Raw genomic sequence first — 23,231 nt, forward strand, 5'->3', positions numbered from 1 at the left:
GGGCGCAGCAAATGGTCATTCCGAAGAAGGTAATGAAGGAACTCGACACGCTGATGAGAAACTTTATTTGAGGTAGTAGTGGAAGAGGAGGAAAGAAAGTCAAATGGACCGCTCTTTGCAAACCGAAGGACGAGGGAGGCATCGACTTGAAAAACTGTATCGAGTGGAACAAGGCTCTAACCTTTAAGCATCTGTGGGTTTTGGAGCGCAATCAGGAGTCACTATGAATCAAATGGGTGCATACGAGGTTTATGAAACACGAAACCAGCATCTGGACCTGCAAAATTCACGAAGGTATGAGCTGGTCTCTGAAAAAGATTCTTAAACTAAGAAGCGATATTGCAGATCTTTATGACATCCGACTAGGGGACGGGAAATGCACTTTATTCTGGTACAACCCTTGGTTTGAAAATCAGCCTATCATTGACAAGGAGGAGTTTCAAAATACTCGTATCAGAAGGGATTACGCAAAAGCGAAAATCAGAGACATCAAAGACGGGAATTGGAACTTGCTCTTGAGAAGAATTCCAGAAGGAAAGAGGATACTTGATCATATAAGTAACATACAACTACACGACAGACCGGATATTCATGAATGAAAAGCTGAGGACAATGGGAAGTTGGTATTGAAGAAAATATGGGAGGTAATCCGGGAAAAAGCGTAGAAAGTAGAATGGGCTCCTCTTGTATAGTCAACGAAGATTATCCCTTGACACTAGTTCATTCTATGGTTCGCCTTCTGGGAAAGACTTAACACTTGTGATCGTATCAGTAAATATATGAGCATCCCGGACGCGAGCTGTCTTCTATGCATAGGAAATGAAGAAACCATAGATCACCTATTCGGGAGCTGTTGTATTACTTCAGAACTTTGGGACAGATTCTATAAAAGCCTAGAGCTGATCAGTTTCCCGAGCGAATGAAATGAAATCAAAGAAGCAGCACTACTCAAAGCCAAGAGAAATAGATTTGCAACAAGCGTGTTCAAGTGCGGCTTTAAAGTAGTGGTGTATAACATTTGACAAGAACGGAATGCAAGTGTATATGACAGAACCCGCAGGAGCATTGACGAGTTATGGAAAGATATTGTATCGGATTGCAGTGCCCTCGCGGGAACGTGGAGAAGAATTCCAAGCACGGAGCAGAACTGGAATATCTGCAAGAACTGGAATTTACCGTTTCTTAAACTCACTAGAATTGAAAGCAATGTAAACAGATAATTCATTTACGTTTTTAACTTTTTAGCTTTTATTCAGAATGTTACGACTTCAAAATCATTCTAGGTCTGTCTAGAATGATCTCTTAAACTCGCGGTTTTTTTCTCGTTTTGGGAATTTTTAATGAAATGACGCTAAGTCGTTTTTCCCAAAAAAAAACTCCGCCATTATTTTCATAAATCTGTCATTAAAGCTTAAAGCTTTCTCGAATTTCAGAAATTCTGTATAAGGCCCTAAGGTTTGGATCCAGACATCCCTAAAGATTCCCTAAGGTCTAAGGAGTATTTTTCAATCCTTGGTAAATTTCCAACCATCCTTTAATTCAACCTTTCAGTTTGAAATTGAAATTTTTATATTTAAGTTGTTATAAGTTTGTATAATGTATTGTTGTGCTTAAACGTTTTTTTTATTAAATGAATCATTTTAAAAAACAATAATAAATAAGTTTGCATAATGTCTGGATGTTGAATTTTTTGATTGGAAAACGATTATATAATCATTTACAAGCTTTCTGTTGAAGCCAAACCCGATTAATCGATCTAAATAGAAACCCCAAATTAAAAATTAAAAAATTCAAAGTCGGGTTTTTTGTTTTTGATCTATCAACAACCCATAAAACTTCCCAACATGTTTCTAATGATGTTGGGAACCTATTTGGATCATGTTTGATCTATCCCGGTCATGTTTGATCAAAATCAAAATTTTCATAAAATTTGAAAATTTCAAGTTCTTGAATTGGTCAAAACTGTAATCACTAAAAATCTACACACCAATTTATAAAATTAAAAAATTTATTTTGATTTATTTTTGAATAAATAAAATCTAAATAGTTAATCAAATGGACAAAATCCAATTAAAAACAATTAATTAGACTAATTATCGTGATAATTAAAGGCTATTTAATTAAGAAAAATGGTCAAAATAATAAAAATAAAATTATTTAGGGTAAATGTTGTACTCATTTATCTTTTAAAATAATTTTAGAAAAAATCAGGGATTAAAATAAATAATTTAAGATGAAATGAGGTATCCATTTCATCCTCCAAAATTATTTATTTAACCTTAAAATATACAAACAAAAAAATATTGGTAAAATATTTGCCATATTTATTTTAATATTTTGTGTATTTAAAAATGATCAAAATTAAAACCAAAAAAGGTTGAAAAAAAAATAATTTCAAACAATCCCTTAAGGTTTAAAATAAAAAATAAAATTTATAATCGGGTGTAGCCGAAATTGGAAGATAAAGTTACAACCGCAACTGAAGTCATCGGATGAGCATCGGGTCTTCATTTGACGCTCCAGGCGTGCCCACGTAGCTCGTTGTAATAGAAGGAGCACGCGCTCGCGAGGCACCAGATCGACTAACACCTATTAGCTAGATCGGTAACGGAATGCCTAGACGCAACGATGCTTGACGATCGTTGACGAAAAACCAAATGTGCGCAAAACAATGTCGTTTTGGCCTCCGATCGTCTTCCTCATCGCGACACCGCGAAGATAAGGATGAAGATCCGTCTTTGATTTTTCCTACTTGGAACTCAGCCGATAGCCCACATTTCCGTCTGATTCAAAAGCTAAAATGATCACCATATTTCAGTGATCATTTCTACTACTTCATAGGGGTGAGTCATCCCTATATCTCCAAGTGGGATCAAGAACAATCAAAATGTCATTAATGATTTTTGGCTGATTCGATCCACTTTAAGCCTCCACTAACTTAGGGATGCTAAAAATACATCCTCTGAGTCATTCTGAAGCTAAGAAATCCAATTTATACCTTCAAATCACCATTGAAGCTCAAAGCTTCTAGATTTTTCAAAAATCCATTTAAAGCCTTAAAACTTGAATCTGAGCATTCCTAAAACTTTCATAAGAATCAAGGAGTGTTCTTCAATCCTTGGTAGGGTTCCAATCACCCTCTAATTCATATTTACAATTTGAATTTTAAATTTTTATATTTCAAATTGCATAAGCTTGTATATGATCATTTATGAACTTTTTGGATAGGATATAGACATTCAATTAACCTAAACCAGAAAAACAAAAATTTAAATTTTAAAAATCAAAAAATTTATTTGATGTTCTTGAGCTAATTCTCTTGAATCACAACTCATAGAGCATCCAACACGATTGTAATAATGCTGGGTAACTGTTTGGATTATGTTTGACAAAATCAAAATTTTCAAAATATACCCTACCAAGGTAGCCTAGTGGTAAGAGTCGTCTTAAGAGACCAAAAGGTCACGAGTTCGATTCCATTTGAAAGCGCTTTGAGTTTAAGCGAGGAACCATGACGGTGGGGTGTCAGCTAGTTCTCCTTTAATTCCCCCAAAAAAGTATATGATATATAAAGAAGCTATTTGATAGCTCATTTCTCCTCAAAACAACTTTAAATCAAAAATTGAAATTTTGATCACAAATTGTTTTGTACGATTGGATCATCATCCAGATTTGTGTTCATAAGAGATTTGTGAAGTTACCAAAACCCTTGGATCAAAGAATCTAAGCTAAAAAAACAAATTTACAAAATTGCACTTTTTGTGTGAAGACCGAGGCTTGTTAGCCTAGGACCAAAACTTAGGACCGAGAAATTCGAACCTAGGATCGAGATGTTCGACCGATGTTCTTGACCTATGATCAAGAGATCCGGCCGAGGATTTTAATTCAGGACCGAGAGGTTCAACCTAGGACTGAGGATCCCCGAACCTAGGACTGATGAAATTAGCCTAGAATTAATAAGGACCGATGAGTTTATACACCCATACCGATGAACTTAACCTAGGGTTAACCCATAATCGACGGGTTTATATACCCAAATCGATGAACTTAGTCTAGGGCTAACCTAGTACCAATGGATTTATACACCTAGACCGGTAATCTCAGTTAATGACCGATAGTCCTTGTAACACTGTTTTATCCCCCCCGGTCTATGTCCCGTTCCATAGCTTATCACATGTTTGTGAAACACGTGGCAATATGGAAGGACTACCGCGAGGCAACTCGAGGTTCAATGATTTCAACCTTGGTTTGCGTACCAGGCATCTTTTAAAATGAAACATTTAATTTTTAAAAGATTTTGAGAATACCTGGAGCAGTAATAAATTAATTATGTAAAATAATTAATCTTTTGTTCAAACATTAATAATCTAGGAGGCTGAATAACAATTTAACCTGACCCGATTTAAATCAATTAAACATAATCAATTTAAAGATTATTCATTTGAAAATCAGAGTCGCCAAGAGATTTTATGAAAATCAATAAAATGATACGTGTACAAACGTATTTATACCAGAGTTTCTAAAAAAGTGGTTCGTTGTCTGTTTACGCTCGGGAAAGGGCTTTCGCGCTATGTCCTTTGCGCCCGCCTAAGGACGGTTTTCAAAATCCTTCTAAAATAGACAAAGTCTGTCTTCTATAAATCTAATTATAACATTCTTATCTTTAATTAGTAGTCCAGGGGTCCTAAATGAGGATAAACTTTAAATAATTGTACAAAATTATTTAAAGGAGGTGTGTACCTGTTGCGTTGGGTTTCAGATTTAACAAAACCTGAAAATATCAGAAAAAGATGTTAGAGTGTATAACCAAACAAGACCTAGCAAAAGAAAATTGCTTTGGGAAACATCCCAGAGAATTTTGAGAGTTACTTTATGACCTTGAAAATACCATTTTTTAGAAAATGGGGGTTTGGTTCCAAAATAGTTTTGGATTTTTAAAAATTGGAACCAAACGGGCCTAAGGATTAAACCCTAGGTTCGAGTCCGATCTGGTCAATTTTGGCTTAGTAAGGTTGAAGAGGTTCAATTTTGAGTAAGGGTTCGGACTTAGGCCTAGGGCTATAACGGTCTTAGGTTAAGTGGGGGTTTGATACTAGGCTAGGGCTAGGGTTTGGCCTAGGCTAAGATGAGGCTAGGTTTAGTTGTTAGTCCTAGGTTAGGTGTCAAGGTCAATCCTAGGTCAAGTGGCAAGGTTTGTCCTAGGTTAATTAGGTCTATGCTAGTTTTGTCGGCCCTAAGACAACCTTCTCGGTCGGCGGTCCTGAGCGGTTTCCTCGGTCGCGCGGCTCGGTCCTGGCCTGTTTTTCTCGGCCCGAAGGCAAAATTTCACGGCCTAGTGTTCTTGTTTTGGTCCGAAACTTCAGAAGGCCATAACTTTTGATTGGGATGTCCAAATCACAATCCGTAAGTTGCAGTAGGTTCATATGATCATGAAGAATAAAATCCCTAACATAAATCACGATTTTGAAGATCATAAGAAAATCAATTTTAAAACACCATTTCTAGGTCAAATTTTGGGATCTTTTAAATTAGGCCATTTCAAGGCCTGATTTTTGTTTCATTAGCTTTGAAATGATGAATATAGTTAATCCATACCAAAACAAGAACATAATTACATCATTAAAATGGTTTTTGAAGATTGAATCAAAATCTAACTTTTTTCAAAAACCAAATTTGATCAAACATGATCAAAAGGGTGAAACAGTTACTTGGAATTCATCCCTACATGTTAGGAATCATGTATAGCTACTAATTGAATCAACAAATCCAACTTAAAAGCAAGAACATGAAATTTCAAAAATCCAGATTTTTAACCTTTTTTTCCAAAATTTCAATTTGATCAAACATGATCAAAACATGATTACAGTTACTTATAAATCATCTAATCATGTATACAAACATGTAATATAACTAATTGAACCAACAAAATAAGATTAAAAGCAAGAACACAAAGTTTTGAAATTCAAAATTTCAAGCTTTTTTCTCAAATTTCAATTTTGATCAAACATGATCAAAACTTGATTACAGTTGTTTGGAAATGATTCAAACATGTTTATAAACATATATAACAACAATCTGGATCAACAAATCCAAATTTAAACCAAGAACACAACATTTCAAAAAAAATCAAATTTTCAAACTGATTTTTGCAAAATTCTGTTCTAGGTTGATTTGATCGGTTTTTTTTCAACAAAAAGCTTACACATGATATATATAATGATTCTGTACAAAGAAATCATACAATCAAGCATAAGAACACGACCAAAGTGATCAAACAAGAAATTTTGAAGAAATTCAAAATTTTCAATTACAAATCAATATTCAAAGCTTCTGGATTCATACCAACAGCTGGAAAACATTCCTGGGAGTTGCTGGAAGTGATCCAGAAGCCTGGATCGAAGCTTGGCTCGCTGGAGAAAGTTTTGAAAAAAACTGTTCTTCGCCGGATTTTGCAGGTCTTCAATCGGATTGAATTGATGTGTAATTCCTGGTTATTGTTTGATGAATTGGTAGTATAGGGGTAGGGGAGTATTTATAGTGCTCGAAGGTCGGCTGTTGAAAGCCAATTTGAGTTTTCTTTGATCGTTGGCGTTCTTATCCCTAATTCGTGGCAGCCTTATCCCGGGGAAGATAAGGCTTCTAGATAAGGGGGAAACGTAGGCGCTGACGAGGGGATCACGTGGGCGAAAAAATCAATGGATTTGATCGCCTGTAGCCGAAGTTAGAGCTTCTGGAAGTTTTGACGCCGGCGATGATCGCGAATCCGGCGACCCTGCATCCCAACGAAGAAGATGAACAAAACGACATCGTTTTGAGTAACGGAACGCTGAGTTCCGTCTGGTTCCGTCAGCGGTCAGCCTGGTTGACTAATGGGGTTAGTCTGTCCCGTTAGTTGATCCGGTGTGGGCGCGCGCGCATGGTTCCGCTACAGCTGTATTTCTGGCGCTCTGGGCTGTCGGATGAGATCTGGGCACTAATCTGATGGTCCAGGATCCTGCTGCAAAGTTTAAACATTAAATCAGCCACACAGGATTATGCAATTTTATATTTTATTTAAAAGGTTATTAAAATTCGAATTTAATTCCTTTTAAATCTATTTTTTCGCCAAAAAATTCACAAAAAATATTTCTAGAATCATAATAACAATTATGATCATATTTTATTTTTTTCAGAATTTTTGGGAATTTTGGGGTATTTTATTTAATTGGTTTAAGTCATGAATTAAACATAAATCATGAATAAATCCTAATTAAATATTTTTAATCCCTTCCTTGGTCTAATTTGGGCAAAATATATACAAATATTTTATCCTCAAATTATTTTTGGAATTTTGGAAAGTTTCCTTAATTAAAGTTTAATTATCACACTAATTAATCCTTAATTAGGTTTTAATTCCTTCTTTCAAGTTATTTTGAATATAAAAATTATTTTAATATTATTAAACATAATAATATTATTTTGCAAATATGGTAAGTCAAATTTTCATGCTTACAGAATGCCCCTCTCGAACCGAGTTTTGAATAAAACAGTTTTAGTTTTTGGAAAACGTGGGTTCGAGGTTTGATCATAAAAATTTGCACCCTAACCTAAAGTGAGGTAGAAGGATAAAACCTGGATAGTAGTGGCTGCTGGTGGGGAGTCATCACAATGACTCATGGTTGGGGAGAGTATGTGATCTTCCTTCGCTTGTAGTCTTCTATCGGGGATAGACTATCACAATAGTCTTATCATGCACCGGGAAGATGACAAGGTGTTGTGAGGACGAGTCATGACAATGTCTCATTCTCTTATTTACTAAATCTTGTATAGGATAGGCTACGACAATAGTCTTATCCTGTTGGGGAGTAAACGGGACTCCAAATGGGGATGGATTACTATAATAATCATGTCATAACAATAACTAATGATGCCTATCAACAAATAGGACTCACCTGAGGATTTAAAAAAACTCTTTGTGGGGAGGAGTCTCCTGTCAGCAAGACTACCTATCGGGAGGTATGACTCTCATGACGAATGCTTTCTTGGGAATACAATCCCACGAGGATAGAGGTACAACTCTCGGGGATAATGATAACAATCATACCGCGTCCATCAACAAATGGAATCCACTACTAGAGAGTAGTCATTACAATGACTCTCGAGGATGCCTGTAATACGATAGGACATACTATAAGAGATGATATCCACAACTAGGACCTTTATGGGGAATGAAGAGAATTCTCCGTTGAGGATGAAGGAAGACCTTCTAGGTGACGTGACAACAATCACGTTGGGTGGTGATAACAATCACGCTGTCGTGGGGACTATAGCAACCATCACTTTATGGGTATGATTACTATCGTGTCGAGGATATAAGTTATAACAATAACCTATAGACACGATGAATGACAACAATCACTCTAGTGGGAGTGGTCATGGAAATGACCGATACAGATACCTATCAAGAGATAGGGCTTACTCTTGTCGGGGATACGCGATCACATTCGCTCCGAGGGGAATGGGTTAGAACCATAACCCTGATGGTCTCCAACTTGTTGGGGATGGGTTATAACAATAACCCATATGTGGACACCAATCTATTGGGGATAGGTTATGACAATAACCTATATAGATTCCTATTGGAATAGGGTTTTAAGAATCACGACAATGATCTTATGTGACTATTAACTAGGGCTTTAGATAAGTCTTGTACGAAGTGACCTTCACATTTAATTGAACCTTTTGCTTCCTCTGGGGATTGCTTACGAGAGGAGTTGTCATAATCGTCAACTTATCTTTCTTGGGCCTAACAAAGTGTCCTTCTCAACTGGATTAAAACCGTTGATTCTGTGGGGATTTAACACTCGGGGAGCTTCCCATAGAGTTTTTTCATTGGCCTTGCGAAGGGTCCTTCACAGCTAGGTGAAATTGTCGACCCTTTGGGGAGTTAAGGGAATGGTTTAACATGAACTTTTTTCCTTTGGATTTATAAAGTGTTCTTCATAACCTAGTTGACACATTGACCAGTTGTTTTATCACTCTATAAGGTGGAGAGCTTTAATAAAGGTTGTTGGGGGAACAAACTATTCTTAATTATGTCTCGGACAAGGTTTGAAAGCAGAAGAAACCCTGGTCTTATCTACGTTATAGGGTGACTTGGATTCGAAACGTGGTCGGGGCTAAGACATGAGCATTCCTGTGTTGAAAGAGATTGTCTCGTTTCTAAAAGGTCTCGAGCTCCTTATTCTCCTATATTAAGATATGGATGATAAATTCGCTCTCGTGCAGACGATTATCCAAGATATTAACTTGCGGGGAAGGTAACCATGAGAATCATGTTCAGTTATATTTTTGTTTGCTTTTGCCGTGGGTCGCAATTCTTCGAAAGTTCGATTATTCCGTGTATCATCATAGAGAGAGTTTCAACTTTCTGGTTGGGGAATTTTTCTCTTCTTTTTGTTTTTAACTACCGGGGTGTATCTGGTGGAATCGATACGTTTTGCTCTTGCGATAGACATCGGGACAGCCGCCCGAGTGAGCATAAACGGTGATTTCAACACCTCAACCTACACGGGAGTGTTTTCTATTTTTTTGGTCTTTGTGGGTATCGACACGTTCTACTCTTGCGATAGTCATCGGGACAGCCGCCCGAGTGAGTATGAACAATGACTTTACCCTAATCTGCAGGGGATTTTTTTGTAGATATATATTTTTTGGAGCCTTGAGTCTAGTTCTCTCTGTTCTTTTATACAAAGGGGAATGAGACGTCCTTTCTCAAATTGCGGCTTTGGCTTGGCTTTTGGGGTTTTATTCCATTTCTTTTTCAAAAGCCTTCCCTTGAGGGTTAGTTTTCTAGATAATCGCATAACACGAAAACAAGCTTATTAAGGATATCCATCGATAGAAGTTTTCTGGAAACTCGGGGTTTTGATTCGGGAGATCAATCATAGTTTGTTTAAAGGAAATGCCCTTGACTTTCGCCCTTACTTGTTTCCTAAAATCCTTATCACTAGTTGGTGGAAAGAACCAGGGTTCCCACTGTCCTCAGACCCTGTGGGGATAGAACTAGAAATAGTTCATTTATTTTGAGTTTGAGCATCTTGAGCTTACTGAGCTTCTAGAGCTTACTGAGCTCATTGAGACCAGACCTGTACAAAGGTTGCCTACGTATCTTCCATTTGTTCTTGATATATTCTTTTATTTTCTTTGGAAGAATCAGGTCTCACGTAGTTCTCCCACTGTTGATGATGACATAGTTGTACAAAACTAGAGGTCGACTAGTTCACTCCAAGTTGAGGACTAGCTGGGGATTTCCAACGTAGTAATACAATACTAGTGGTTGATTAGTCCACTCTCAGTTGGGGACTAACTGTTGGGGAAATGTCTAACAAGACTAGAGCTTCGATTAGTCCTTTAGAGGACAAGACTAGAGGTCAATTAGTCCACTCTTAGCTGGAGACTAACTGATGGTAGTTATGGCATAGACATACACCACTAGAGGTTGGTTGGTCTAAGAGGACTTAATCCTGGTAAGGCTGGATCGAGAGCCGTCGTGATCCTGCTAAGGCTAGATCAGAGCCGTTGTAATCCTGCTAAGGCTAGATTAGAGCCGTGGCGCGAAACGATATTAGACATAATATCATTTTAGGGCATCTAGATTGCTAGGAGCAACAAATTCTTCGCCTTCAACTGTTGAAAGGCGAACCGCACCTCCAGAGAGGATTTTCTTGATGAGGAAGGGACCTTCCCATCGTGGTCGGAACTTGCCCCTAGGGTCTAACAGTTCACGGGTTACTTTGAGCACTAGGTCACCTTCTTTTAGGCTTCTGGGTTTGACCTTTCTATTAAAGGTATCGGCCATTCGTTTCTGGTAAGCCTGGGTTTTGCATAACGCATCCAACCTATGGTCTTCCATCAATGTCAACTGGTCGTATCGAGCTTTTACCCAATCTTCTTCAACAACGTGAGATTCCAATAGGATTCTCAGTGTGGGGATTTCAATCTCGATGGGTTGTACGGCATCCATGCCGTAAACTAGAGAATAGGGAGTCTCGTCTGTCGATGCTCGAGCAGTCGTACGATATCCCCATAAGGCGAATGGCAGCTTTTCATGCCAATCCTTATATGTGTTGGTCATCTTCTTGATGATCCTAATCACATTCTTGTTTGTCGCTTCGACCGCGCCATTGGTTTGGGGTCGATAGGGTGAAGATTTGTGATGTTCGATCTTGAATTCTTTAAGAAGGGATAAAACCTTTCCTTGGAAGTGTCTTCCATTATCCGAGACAATAGCATGAGGTACTCCGTATCTAGCTATGATATTAACACGGATGAATTTTGCTACCTGAGTAGACTTAAGGATCTTATAAGACGATGCCTCGACCCATTTAGAGAAATAGTCGATGGCTACGAGTATGAACTCATGTCCATTGGAAGCATGGGGATAGATTTTTCCAATGACATCAATGCCCCATGTCGAAAAGGGCCATGGTGATGTCATGCAGTATAGCAAAGATGTTAGAGTATGCTTTAAATTAGCATAGATTTGGCATTGGTGAAAACTTTTCACATAGCTGACATTCTTGCTCAATGTTTTGCCAATAGTATCCGAGATGGAGTATTTTCTTAGCAAGGGCGAGTCCATTCATGTGTGAACCACACACACCTGCATGTACTTCTTCTATGATCCTTCGTGCCTCGGGACCATTGACGCAAAGCATGTTTTGACCATCAAAAGATCGTATGTATAGCTTATTAGCTATCCAAGCATAGTTGGTGGAATACTGGCGCAGGGCTCTTCGTTCCTTAGCTCGGAAGTGGGACGGATATTCTCCATACACAATGTAGTTTTGAAGGATATCGAACCATGGTTTAGTGGGCACTTGAACGGAGGCTACCACTCCAACTTCGAAATCGGATTTTCGTTTCTGACGGATCTTTAGAGGTTTGACCTTAATTCCAACAGGAATTTGGGTCATAGATGCTAGCGTGGCCAAAGCATCGGCAAAGCGATTTTGGCTTCTTGGGGTGTGTACAAAAGACACATGATCGAACTTGTCGATAAAATGGAGTAGGCAAGTGTGATAAGGTTTGAGATTTTCTCCTCGTACTTTCCATGTTCCATTAACTTGGGATATAACCAGATTAGAGTCGCCGATTACGTCTAATTTAGTTGCTCCTCTTTCGTATGCGATTTTGAGACCTGAGAGACATGCTTCGTACTCAGCCTCATTGTTGGTTACAGAATACTCTAACTTAATAGAGACGGGATTGTAGGTTCCCTTGGGATCTATTAAGAGAATTCCAATTCCGTAACCATGTTTGGAGGAGGCTCCATCAAACATTAACTTCCATGTGTCTGAAGTTATAGACATTATGGAGTCATCAGGAAAGTCGAGTTCGAAAGAAGGCTCGACTATGATAGGTTGATCTGCTAGGAAGTCCGCAATAGCACTTCCCTTAACAGATTTTTGAGCCGTATACGTGATGTCGTATTCGGAGATCATCATCATCCATTTAGAGAATCTAGGCGACAACAACGTACGTTGAAATAGATAATGGATTGGGTCAAGCCTAGACACTAACTTGATGGGGTGGGTTTGCATATAATGTCTTAGTCTTTTGGTGACCCATGCGAGTTCCCAACACACTTTCTCGGGTGTTGAATAGTTCAATTCGTACCATGTCATTCTCTTGCTTAAGTAGTAGACGACAATCTCGACCTTATCCTCGTTTTCTTGAGCCAACAAGCTACCCATAGCCGAGTTTGTCACTGTGAGATGGAGAATTAAAGGGATACCGGGCCTTGGAGGCATAAGGACCGGTGGTGACTTTAGATAGTCTTTGATTTTTTCAAAAGCTTGTTGACAAGTGTCATCCCATTGGAATTTCTGATCTTTTTTCAGTAGCTTAAAAAGAGGATCACAAGTAAGAGTTAGTTTGCTGATGAAACGACTGATGAACTGGATTTTTCCGAGGAAGCCTCGGACTTCTCGCTCATTCCGAGGTACAGGCATAGCCGTAATGGCCTCGATTTTGGAGGGATCGATTTCTATTCCACGTTGGGTGATGAGAAATCCTAGCATCTTACCGGCAGTGACTCCGAAAGCACACTTCTTCGGGTTCAGTCGAAGCCGATACTTTCGAATTCTTTGCAAGAATTTGTCTAAGTTGGGAATATGACCCCGTCGATCCTTAGACTTTACGATCATGTCGTCTATGTAGACTTCTACCTCTTTATGGATCATGTCGTGTAAGATCATCGTTACTGCTCGTTGATAGGTAGCTCCAGCGTTTTTGAGACCGAAAGGCATGACCCTGAAACAGAACGTGCCTACCTCCGTGATAAAGGTAATCTTTTCTTTGTCTTCTTCCGCAATCTGAATTTGGTTATATCCTGAGAATCCATCCATGAAAGACAAGAGTTGATTGCCGGCAGCATGATCGACCAGAATGTCAATGTGGGGCAAATGAAAGCTATCCTTAGGACTAGCCTTGTTCAAATCGCGGTAGTCTACACACACGCGCATCCTTCCGTCCTTCTTCAAGACGGGAACCACATTGGCTATCCATACGGGGTAGTCTACAGTTTCGAGGAATTTTGCTTCCAACTGTTTCTGGACCTCTTCTTTAACCTTGGCGACAACCTCAGTTTTCATTCGTCTTAACCTTTGTTTAACGGGTTTTGCCTCTGGATAAAGGGGAATTTGATGTCGAACGATTGCAGGATCCACTCCAGGCATATCCTTGTAAGACCAAGCAAACACGTCTTTGTTGGTCTTTAGTAATTCGATCATCTCATGACGCTCGTCATCACTCAGGCTCTGTCCAATCAACACAATTTGAGGATCGTCTTGAGTATTGAGGTTTACTTCGATTGTTGTCTCGGCTGCGGAAACGATCTCGTCCTCGTGTTCTAAGAAGTTTTTCATTTCGAAATTAAATTCAGAGTTGAATGAAACATCATCATTATCTGACATATATTCGAAACTGTACTCTGGCGTTTTATTGGATGCTTTATTACAAATAGAAGATGACAACTCATCAGGATTGTCATTACAAACTTCTTTATTTATTACAACATCAGACACTATTTCATAATCCAAAAGGGGTGTGATGTTGCTATCAACACTCAGGTTGATTACAGGAGCTTTATCAACTGGCAGAAGGTTTGTGGAGTTTATCTTACAAGAGTCTTCATCAACAACCGCGTCCTCGTCCGTTAGAGAAAGATCTCTAACAAGCTTTTCCAGGTTTCATGCCAATAAGCAGTCCTTTTCCTAATCATATTAAGAGTTGAATTAGGATTAAAAGAACAATCTAGAAAGGTTTCGAAACCTAGAGAGAGCGAGTTTGTAAAACTTGGTTGAAGAAAGGTTCGGGGAACTCGAAACACAATGTGGTTTTTCCTTCTCGCACAAACTGTCAATTTAGGGTTGGAGGAATAAGTATAAATTGTTTAGAGATTTTACCTTTCCTGGATTCCTCGCCCTCTGTCGGAGTATAACCGATGCCAAAGTTGTCTGAGTCGTAGTAAGACCAGGGGAAGGAAGTCATGCCGGTAGCATTCGGCCCTAGACCCATTCCTGGGAAATATCCCATTTTCTGCATGAGACGCATGGAGATTGCGCTGTAGGGAGTGAAGTCAGGAGTGGAAGATGAGTCTTGACCTTGCCTAAATATAGGACAGATGTCGAATCCACTTAACTCAATCTCTGGGTTAGTGGAATGAGTTGAACCGATGATGGCTGTGACGTATTTCTCACCTTCTATGGTGACGAGTTTTCCGTTAGCCATGAAACGAATTTTCTGATGCAGGGTGGAGGCAAGAGCCTTAGCCTGATGCAACCAGGGTCGTCCCAAGATTAGGTTGTACGATGGTCGCATGTTGATTACGCAGAATTCTACCTCAAAATGTACATTAGCTACGTAGATCGTTGTTAGGTAGCTGCCCATAATCTCTCGACGAGAATTGTCAAAGCCACTGACGCACAGGTCTGAGGGGAGGACTTTATCAGCAGAAATGTCGAGCTCTTGGAGAGTCTTCCAGGGACATATGTTCAATGCTGAACCATTGTCGATTAGAGTCATATGAATGACTTTATCAACCATTTTTACAGAAATATAAAGAGCTTTAACATGGGGTTCATCGGGAGCAGGTAGGTCTTTGTCCTCGAACCCTATCATGTTGATCCGAGGAGTTGATGAGATGATACCAACCAACTCTTCTGGAGTCGTGTTGGCTGGTATACTGGCCTGGCTTAGCTCATTTAGAACAGCTTGCCTGTGTTCGATAGAATACATAAGGATTTCCCAGATGGAAATGTTGGCATTAGTCTTCTTGAGCTGAGCAAGAAGACTATCACCAGGATTTAAAGCTCTAGGCTCGTTTTCCCTTCTTGGATCGTTAGATGGGCCGGGAAGATTGACTGCAGGGGTTGTTTTCATGAAACTAGGCTGGAAGTCGGTTCCGCTCCAGGTTGGTAAAACTTCTCGTTGTACTATTTTGGGAGCGTTATCCACCAATTTCGAGGTATTACCGGCGAATGTGGAGCTTCTCGGTCCTCCTTTTTGGGCCATGGGTTGATCATATTAACCTCTAGAGGGTTAACTGGTTCGTTTGTAGAAATTAGGTTGACCTGATGATCAGGCAACGGATTGCTCGCGATTTCGGGTTTAGGAATGATTTTCTAATCAATCCGGTCTTGACACTGATGTTTAAGGGCACTACAATTATCAGTAGAGTGCCCCTTCATTTGATGATATGCGCACCATGCCTCTTCAAACTTACCAAGGGACTCTACCCCTTCTCGAGGAGCTAAAGGCTTGATGAGGTTCCTCTGATGAAGGAAGGTAAAAGCTTGACTCAAGGTCATGCCTAGATCATCAAAAGTTCTGGGAGGTCTTGGGACCCTCAGAATTGGCGGCTTAGGCGTCGTCGGGACATTTGTTTTGGCCAATACCGGTTTGCTTGGACTAGGCTTAGGAGGAGTAGGGGCCTGCCAGGCAGTTGTGACCTGGTGAACTTCGGTTTTGTCCTTCCTCTGAGGTCGTGGAGGGGCAGCATAGGCCTTTATGGTTTTACCCTCTTTCCTTTCCTTATCAAAGGCTTCGTCGAGGTTACTACCTGTTTTGAGGAGCTTTTTCATGTTTTGGAAAGTCTTTACGGCGAATCCAACAGAATATCGACCGTTAACATTATCCAGAATCATGTCGATTTGTCTTTGTTCGCTAGGCAGGGATTCAATCTCTTCAGCAACCGCTTTCCACTATTCGATAAAGACCGCGAATTTTTCGTTTTCGCCTTGCTTGACATTCTTGAGCTTCTTCTCTGGCCGTTCTAAGCTGAGATGCATGCTGAAACGTTCTATGAAGGCAGACGCGAGTTCATCGATAGTCTGAAGATAAACTATCTTCTTTTGGTGATACCAACGTAGGGTCGCATCATCTAAATACTGGGGAAATAGATGGAGGACTGTCGGTTCTCCCAAATATAAAGGTGTCATGGCCATGATGTATATCTGGAAGAAAGCAGCAGGGTCAGTCTTGCCTACATACTTTGATAGAGAAGGTAGCTTTATCCCAAAAGGGATTATTGCTCGTTCGGAAGTTTTCATGGCATTTTTCCAATCATGGTGTTCATCCAAACTGCCTTTGGTCAATTGATTGAGTTGCTCTTGGAACTTGGCCTGGTTAGCATTCAATTGAGCCATTTGGATCTCGTATTCCATAGGAGGGATGATCGAAGGGTTTGCCCCTTCTTGGGCATTAGGGTTGTCAGCAACTTCTGGCTGAGTCCTTGCTGACCTGTTATCATCTTCAGGAGGCTCTTCATAGAGAGAGGCTTCTTCCACGCGACGATTCTGAGGATTGATCCTGATCGGAGTGGCAATAGGCGTAGCCAGTGGCGGCTGTCGTGACGAGGATGGCTGCTCCGGGGCTGGGATGGCAGGCTTAGTCATCAAGCTCGTTAATATTGCCAACTGTTCAGTGACTTGCTGAAGAGTAGCTTTCATCTCAGCAAACTCAGTTGGGGATACTGTGTCCTTAACGCTTTTTGGAGTTCCTTCGGCCATGACTTGGCGTACAAAACGTCCGGTTCTTGGATCTCTTTTTCGTGGGGCCGTACTTGCACGAAAGTGACTGGTGCAATGTTAAGAAGATAGAGATAGATGAAGCTTTGTAGATGTAGTACAATACAAATGAAAAATGCGAGACATGAATTTAGGAAAGCAAGGATTTCATTCATGATCAAATAGACAAACAAAGAGCTGTATATAAACATACTGGCAGTGTTTGTTACAGAGAGACTCTCTTATTTATATTTTACAAAAGAGTCTAAATGGGAAAAAGTCCCAGATGAAAGCGAAACTTCTTAAGTCCAGACATAGTCTGGTTCGATATGAGCATTCTCCTCTGCTTTAGCTTGGTGAGCTCTCTCATACTGGTTGGTGATAAGATCCTGGTATTTTCTTCGTCTTGTCATGACATTGAGCTGGAAGGCATCGTGCCACTGACCGAGGTACTCTGCGTGGAGTCTTCGGGTTATAGGTCTGTCTGTTGCAATAGCAGGTTCGACATGGCTCTATCCAAACTGTTTGAATAGTTCATGGGTGTAGTAGTAGGTGATCCATTCTAAGCCCAGGAGGAGGACAAGCGCCTTGTCGTTCATCATGAAGGTCATCTTCTTGATGGGGTACCAGGGAAGGATGTCCCATGTTTCATTATCATCCAGTATCGGGATTTCATGGAGAGCTTCCCTCATTCTTTGGTATTGAACAAAGGGAGATAGAGTATTTCCGGATAGGACTAACGGTAGACGCTTGAGCTTGTCAAGCAGCCATTTTTATAGGATCAAGGGAGAGCCCCTCTTACTCATGGTGGGAGATCTATATGAGCTATTCAGACCCATGAGTGTTTCTGCCAGTATAATGCCAGAAGGATCTTTGTTGCCTTTCCGCAATTGATGTGCCACCTCGATGATCCTTGAGGAAGGATCGTCGTGCGCTGGCCTGATGAAGTAGTGAGCAAGTAGGATAGACATCGTGATTATGGATGATCCTACTTTTATCGGGACTTCTCCGTCCTTGATCTCTAGTTCAGCCCAAGCCCGGAAGTTGATGCTCATGCTAGAGATGATGGCATCAGAGGTTTCTTCAGAGTAGTCGTACTCTTTTTGTAGAAGTCTTCCGATAGATATCGAGTCTAGGAATGGCTTTAGGTGTATGACATTCTTGTTATCTATCATGAGAATAGCCCAGAATTCTTCTATGGTGGAGCACATGATCTTGCTACCGAGTACGTAGGTTCTTTGATCAGGATTCCACCTTTGTTGCATTTCCATCATGAAGTTGGGGTTGACTTCGTACTTTAGAAACTTCAGGATAGGATTGAGACCGTAGTCTTAGAAGTACCACCGATTTTCACGAAAGTGTTTCGCCCAAGGGAGCAACTCGGCATCCGTCAACATGGACATCGTGGTTGACTGTGACAGTAGGAGAGAGAAGGTATTGCAAATATAACAACAAAAACAAATTTGTATGCAAACAACATGACATATAGATAAACATCCCGTAAGGTTTTATACATATTTGCTTTCAAAAGAAAGAACTTCCGATGTTACATTTCAAAATTTCGGAGTTCTTTGGGGTTTGTCTAGTTGACTATACTATGCCGCTTTGTGCAAAAAGGGTGAAACTTGGGGCTCCTCTTCAAGGGGAACGAGTTCGACTACAGCGAGTGGAGGTAACAAAACCTTCACTTTCTGCTTCTGTTTGTTGGAGGTGGAATTCGTCCATGATCTGGTCGATGTAGTCCTTGCGATCTTTAGGGATTCCTATTTTGACGCAATCATTCCAAAGATCCAGATAGTCGGCAAAGTCATTGTGCTGGATTGGCCTATCTATGGCTACCACGCAGTCAAGGCAAGGGGGCATGTAGTCGCGCCCGAACTGTTTAAACAGTTCACTGGTGTAGTATGAAGTAATACACTCAAGGCCCATGAGTATGATGATGGGTTGGTCGCTCATCAGATGGACCATCTTTTTAATACCATACAATGGAAGAAGCTCTCGAATGGGATCATCATCGTGGACAGGGAGCTCTGGTTTGATGTGCCTGAAGCGTCGATTCTGGAGGGCAGTACCCATCACGTTGCCAGGAAGTGGAGGAGGAATACGCTCCATCTTCTCTAGGAGCCAGATGTAGAGGATGATAGGAGCTCCCCTTTGATTGAGAGAGTATGAGTAGTATGACTCGTTGAGACTCATTAGTGTCTCTGCTAGAATGATCCCAGAGGGATCTTTATTTCCACCTCTAAGATTATAGACCACTTCTAGGATCCTTGCGGATGGAGGGCGATTTCTCGAAGGAGCAAGGAGGAAGTGAGCTACCATAATGGACATGGTGAGTAAAGAAGCGTCGAAGCTTAGTGGAGGGATTTCTCCATTTTGGGTTGCCACTTTGACCCAGCGAGGAAAGTCCAAGTGATTTCTAGCGAGGATTTTGTTTGCCACGGTTTTCGTGTAGCCCAGCTCATCTTGGAGGAGTTGTCTGAGAGACATGGCTTCGGCCGAGGGTTTGAGCCTTAGAATGTTCTTGCTTCTGATCATCATGATGGCCTTGAATTCCTCAATTGTTGGGCAAATCTGGCGATCCCCTAGTATAAAGGCGCGGTGTACCGGATCCCATCTGCGTTGCATATCCATCATGAAGCCATGGTGGAGGCGGTGATTAGTATAGTTGAGAGCGATGTTGATCCCAAAGGAGTCATAGTACCACAGATACTCATTGAAGTGGTGAGTCCATATGGAGAGGTCCTCATTGTCTAATAGGGCCATTCTGCGAACACAATCAACTTTGACAAACATGTCGAGTGATTTTGATGAAAGCAAACATGCTTAGAGATGTTTTAGTATATCTATTATAAACGTATGCATGTATAATAAATAAGCACGTACTGAGTTGACTTGTCGAGGCCTTGCTGTTTGGGCACGTCCAAACAACGGTTGGATAGAGTAACCAGGTTTTGTGTGCTAAGGTTTTCTGTCGAGGTTTGGGTGGGAATTTCTCCCCACCATCGCTAAGATCGCATCCCGGAGAATGTATCAAAGCCGACAGAAGGGATCCACTCCGGGTTCCTAGTCTTTTCTCACGCAACATCTCTTGGTCACAGACCGGTATGATCGGTCTTCACGTAATTATAGGAGTACAAAATTCCGACCTAGTACTCCTTCACGTAAGTCTGGGTGATGTACCCATCCGAGGCAAGTATTAGGGTAAACTTAAGTATAGGATAAAACCTAAGTACCTGTTGGAGTGATGGACCCCATGAGGTGGACTATTGTGAGAGTGGAATGTTATAAATATCAATTTATAAATAACCAGAACTTTGTCTATTTTATTCATTTTAAAATAACAAAGGTCCCCAGAAGAGTCGCCAAGAAAGCTGTAACACCGTTTTATTTCCCCCCCCCCGGTCTATGTCCCGTTCCATAGCTTATCACGTGTTTGTGAGACACGTGGCAATATGGAAGGACTACCGCGAGGCAGCTCGAGGTTCAATGATTTCAACCTTGGTTTGCGTACCATGCATCTTTTAAAATGAAACATTTAATTTTTAAAAGATTTTGAGAATACCTGGAGCAGTAATAAATTAATTATGTAAAATAATTAATCTTTTGTTCAAACATTAATAATCTAGGAGGCTGAATAACAATTTAACCTGACCCGATTTAAATCAATTAAACATAATCAATTTAAAGATTATTCATTTGAAAATCAGAGTCGCCAAGAGATTTTATGAAAATCAATAAAATGATACGTGTACAAACGTATTTATACCATAGTTTCTAAAAAAGTGGTTCGTTGTCTGTTTACGCTCGGGAAAGGGTTTTCGCGCTATGTCATTTGCGCCCGCCTAAGGACGGTTTTCAAAATCCTTCTAAAATAGACAAAGTCTGGCTTCTATAAATCTAATTATAACATTCCTTATCTTTAATTAGTAGTCTAGGGGTCCTAAATGAGGATAAACTTTAAATAATTGTACAAAATTATTTAAAGGAGGTGTGTACCTGTTGCGTTGGGTTTCAGATTTAACAAAACCTAAAAATATCAGAAAAAGATGTTAGAGGGTATAACCAAACAAGACCTAGCAAAAGAAAATTGCTTTGGAAAACATCCCAGAGAATTTTGAGAGTTACTTTATGACCTTGAAAATACCATTTTTTAGAAAATGGGGGCTTGGTTCCAAAATAGTTTTGGATTTGTAAAAATTGGAACCAAACGGGCCTAAGGATTAAACCCTAGATTCGAGTCCGATCTGGTCAATTTTGGCTTAGTAAGGTTGAAGAGGTTCAATTTTGAGTAAGGGTTCGGACTTAGGCCTAGGGCTATAACGGTCTTATGTTAAGTGGGGGTTTGATACTAGGCTAGGGCTAGGGTTTGGCCTAGGCTAAGATGAGGCTAGGTTTAGTTGTTAGTCCTAGGTTAGGTGTCAAGGTCAATCCTAGGTCAAGTGGCAAGGTTTGTCCTAGGTTAATTAGGTCTAGGCTAGTTTTGTCGGCCCTAAGACAACCTTCTCGGTCGGGTGGCACGGTCCTGAGCGGTTTCCTCGGTCGCTCGGCTCGGTCCTGGCCTGTTTTTCTCGGCCCGAAGGCAAAATTTCACGGCCTGGTGTTCTTGTTTTGGTCCGAAACTTCAGAAGGCCATAACTTTTGATTGGGATGTCCAAATCACAATCCGTAAGTTGCAGTAGGTTCATATGATCATGAAGAACAAAAGCCCTAACATAAATGACGATTTTGAAGATCATAAGAAAATCAATTTTAAAACATCATTTCTAGGTCAAATTTTGGGATCTTTTAAATTAGGCCATTTCAAGGCCTGATTTTTGTTTCATTAGCTTTGAAATGATGAATATAGTTAATCCATACCAAAACAAGAACATCATTACATCATTAAAATGGTTTTTGAAGATTGAATCAAAATCTAACTTTTTTCAAAAACCAAATTTAATCAAACATGATCAAAAGGGTGAAACAGTTACTTGGAATTCATCCCTACATGTTAGGAATCATGTATAGCTACTAATTGAATCAACAAATCCAACTTAGAAGCAAGAACATGAAATTTCAAAAATCCAGATTTTTAACATTTTTTCCAAAATTTCAATTTGATCAAACATGATCAAAACATGATTACAGTTACTTATAAACCATCTAATCATGTATACAAACATGTAATACAACTAATTGAACCAACAAAATAAGATTAAAAGCAAGAACACAAAGTTTTGAAATTCAAATTTTCAAACTTTTTTCTCAAATTTCAATTTTGATCAAACATGATCAAAACTTGATTACAGTTGTTTGGAAATGATTCAAACATGTTTATAAACATATATAACAACAATCTGGATCAACAAATCTAAATTTAAACCAAGAACACAACATTTCAAAAAAAAAAATCAAATTTTCAAACTGATTTTTGCAAAATTCTGTTCTAGGTTGATTTGATCGTTTTTTTTCAACAAAAAGTTTACACATGATATATATAATGATTCTGTACAAAGAAATCATACAATCAAGAATAAGAACACGACCAAAGTGATCAAACAAGAAATTTTGAAGAAATTCAAAATTTTCAATTACAAATCAATATTCAAAGCTTCTGGATTCATACCAACAGCTGGAAAACATTCCTGGGAGTTGCTGGAAGTGATCCAGAAGCCTGGATCGAAGCTTGGCTCGCTGGAGAAAGTTTTGAAAAAAACTGTTCTTCGCCAGATTTTGCAGGTCTTCAATCGGATTGAATTGATGTGTAATTCCTGGTTATTGTTTGATGAATTGGTAGTAGAGGGGTAGGGGAGTATTTATAGTGCTCGAAGGTCGGCTGTAGAAAGCCAATTTGAGTTTTCTTTGATCGTTGGCGTTCTTATCCCTAATTCATGGCAGCCTTATCCCGGGGAAGATAAGGCTTCTAGATAAGGGGGAAACGTAGGCGCTGACGAGGGGATCACGTGGGCGAAAAAATCAATGGATTTGATCGCCTGTAACCGAAGTTAGAGCTTCTGGAAGTTTTGACGTCAGCGATGATCGCGAATCCGGCGACCCTGCATCCCAACGAAGAAGATGAACAAAACAACGTCGTTTTGAGTAACGGAACGCTGAGTTCTATCTGGTTCCGTCAACGGTCAGCCTGGTTGACTAACGGGGTTAGTCTGTCCCGTTAGTTGATTCGGTGCGGGCGCGCGC

At 40.0% G+C, this 23,231-nt stretch overlaps 1 protein-coding gene across 1 annotated transcript; it reads right to left on the minus strand.

Annotated features, from left to right (window-relative positions):
- Positions 1-11,513: 11,513 nt before the first annotated feature.
- LOC124941513 lies at positions 11,514-15,558 on the minus strand. Its single transcript, XM_047481854.1, has 3 exons — positions 14,451-15,558; positions 14,220-14,258; positions 11,514-14,137 (listed from the first exon to the last, which is right to left on the minus strand). The coding sequence occupies exons 1-3, from the start codon at positions 15,556-15,558 to the stop codon at positions 11,514-11,516; spliced, it is 3,771 nt and encodes a 1,256-aa protein (XP_047337810.1).
- Positions 15,559-23,231: the final 7,673 nt, after the last annotated feature.

The sequence above is a fragment of the Impatiens glandulifera genome, chromosome 6 (genome assembly GCF_907164915.1).
Source record: "Impatiens glandulifera chromosome 6, dImpGla2.1, whole genome shotgun sequence".
Taxonomy (NCBI): Eukaryota; Viridiplantae; Streptophyta; class Magnoliopsida; order Ericales; family Balsaminaceae; genus Impatiens; species Impatiens glandulifera.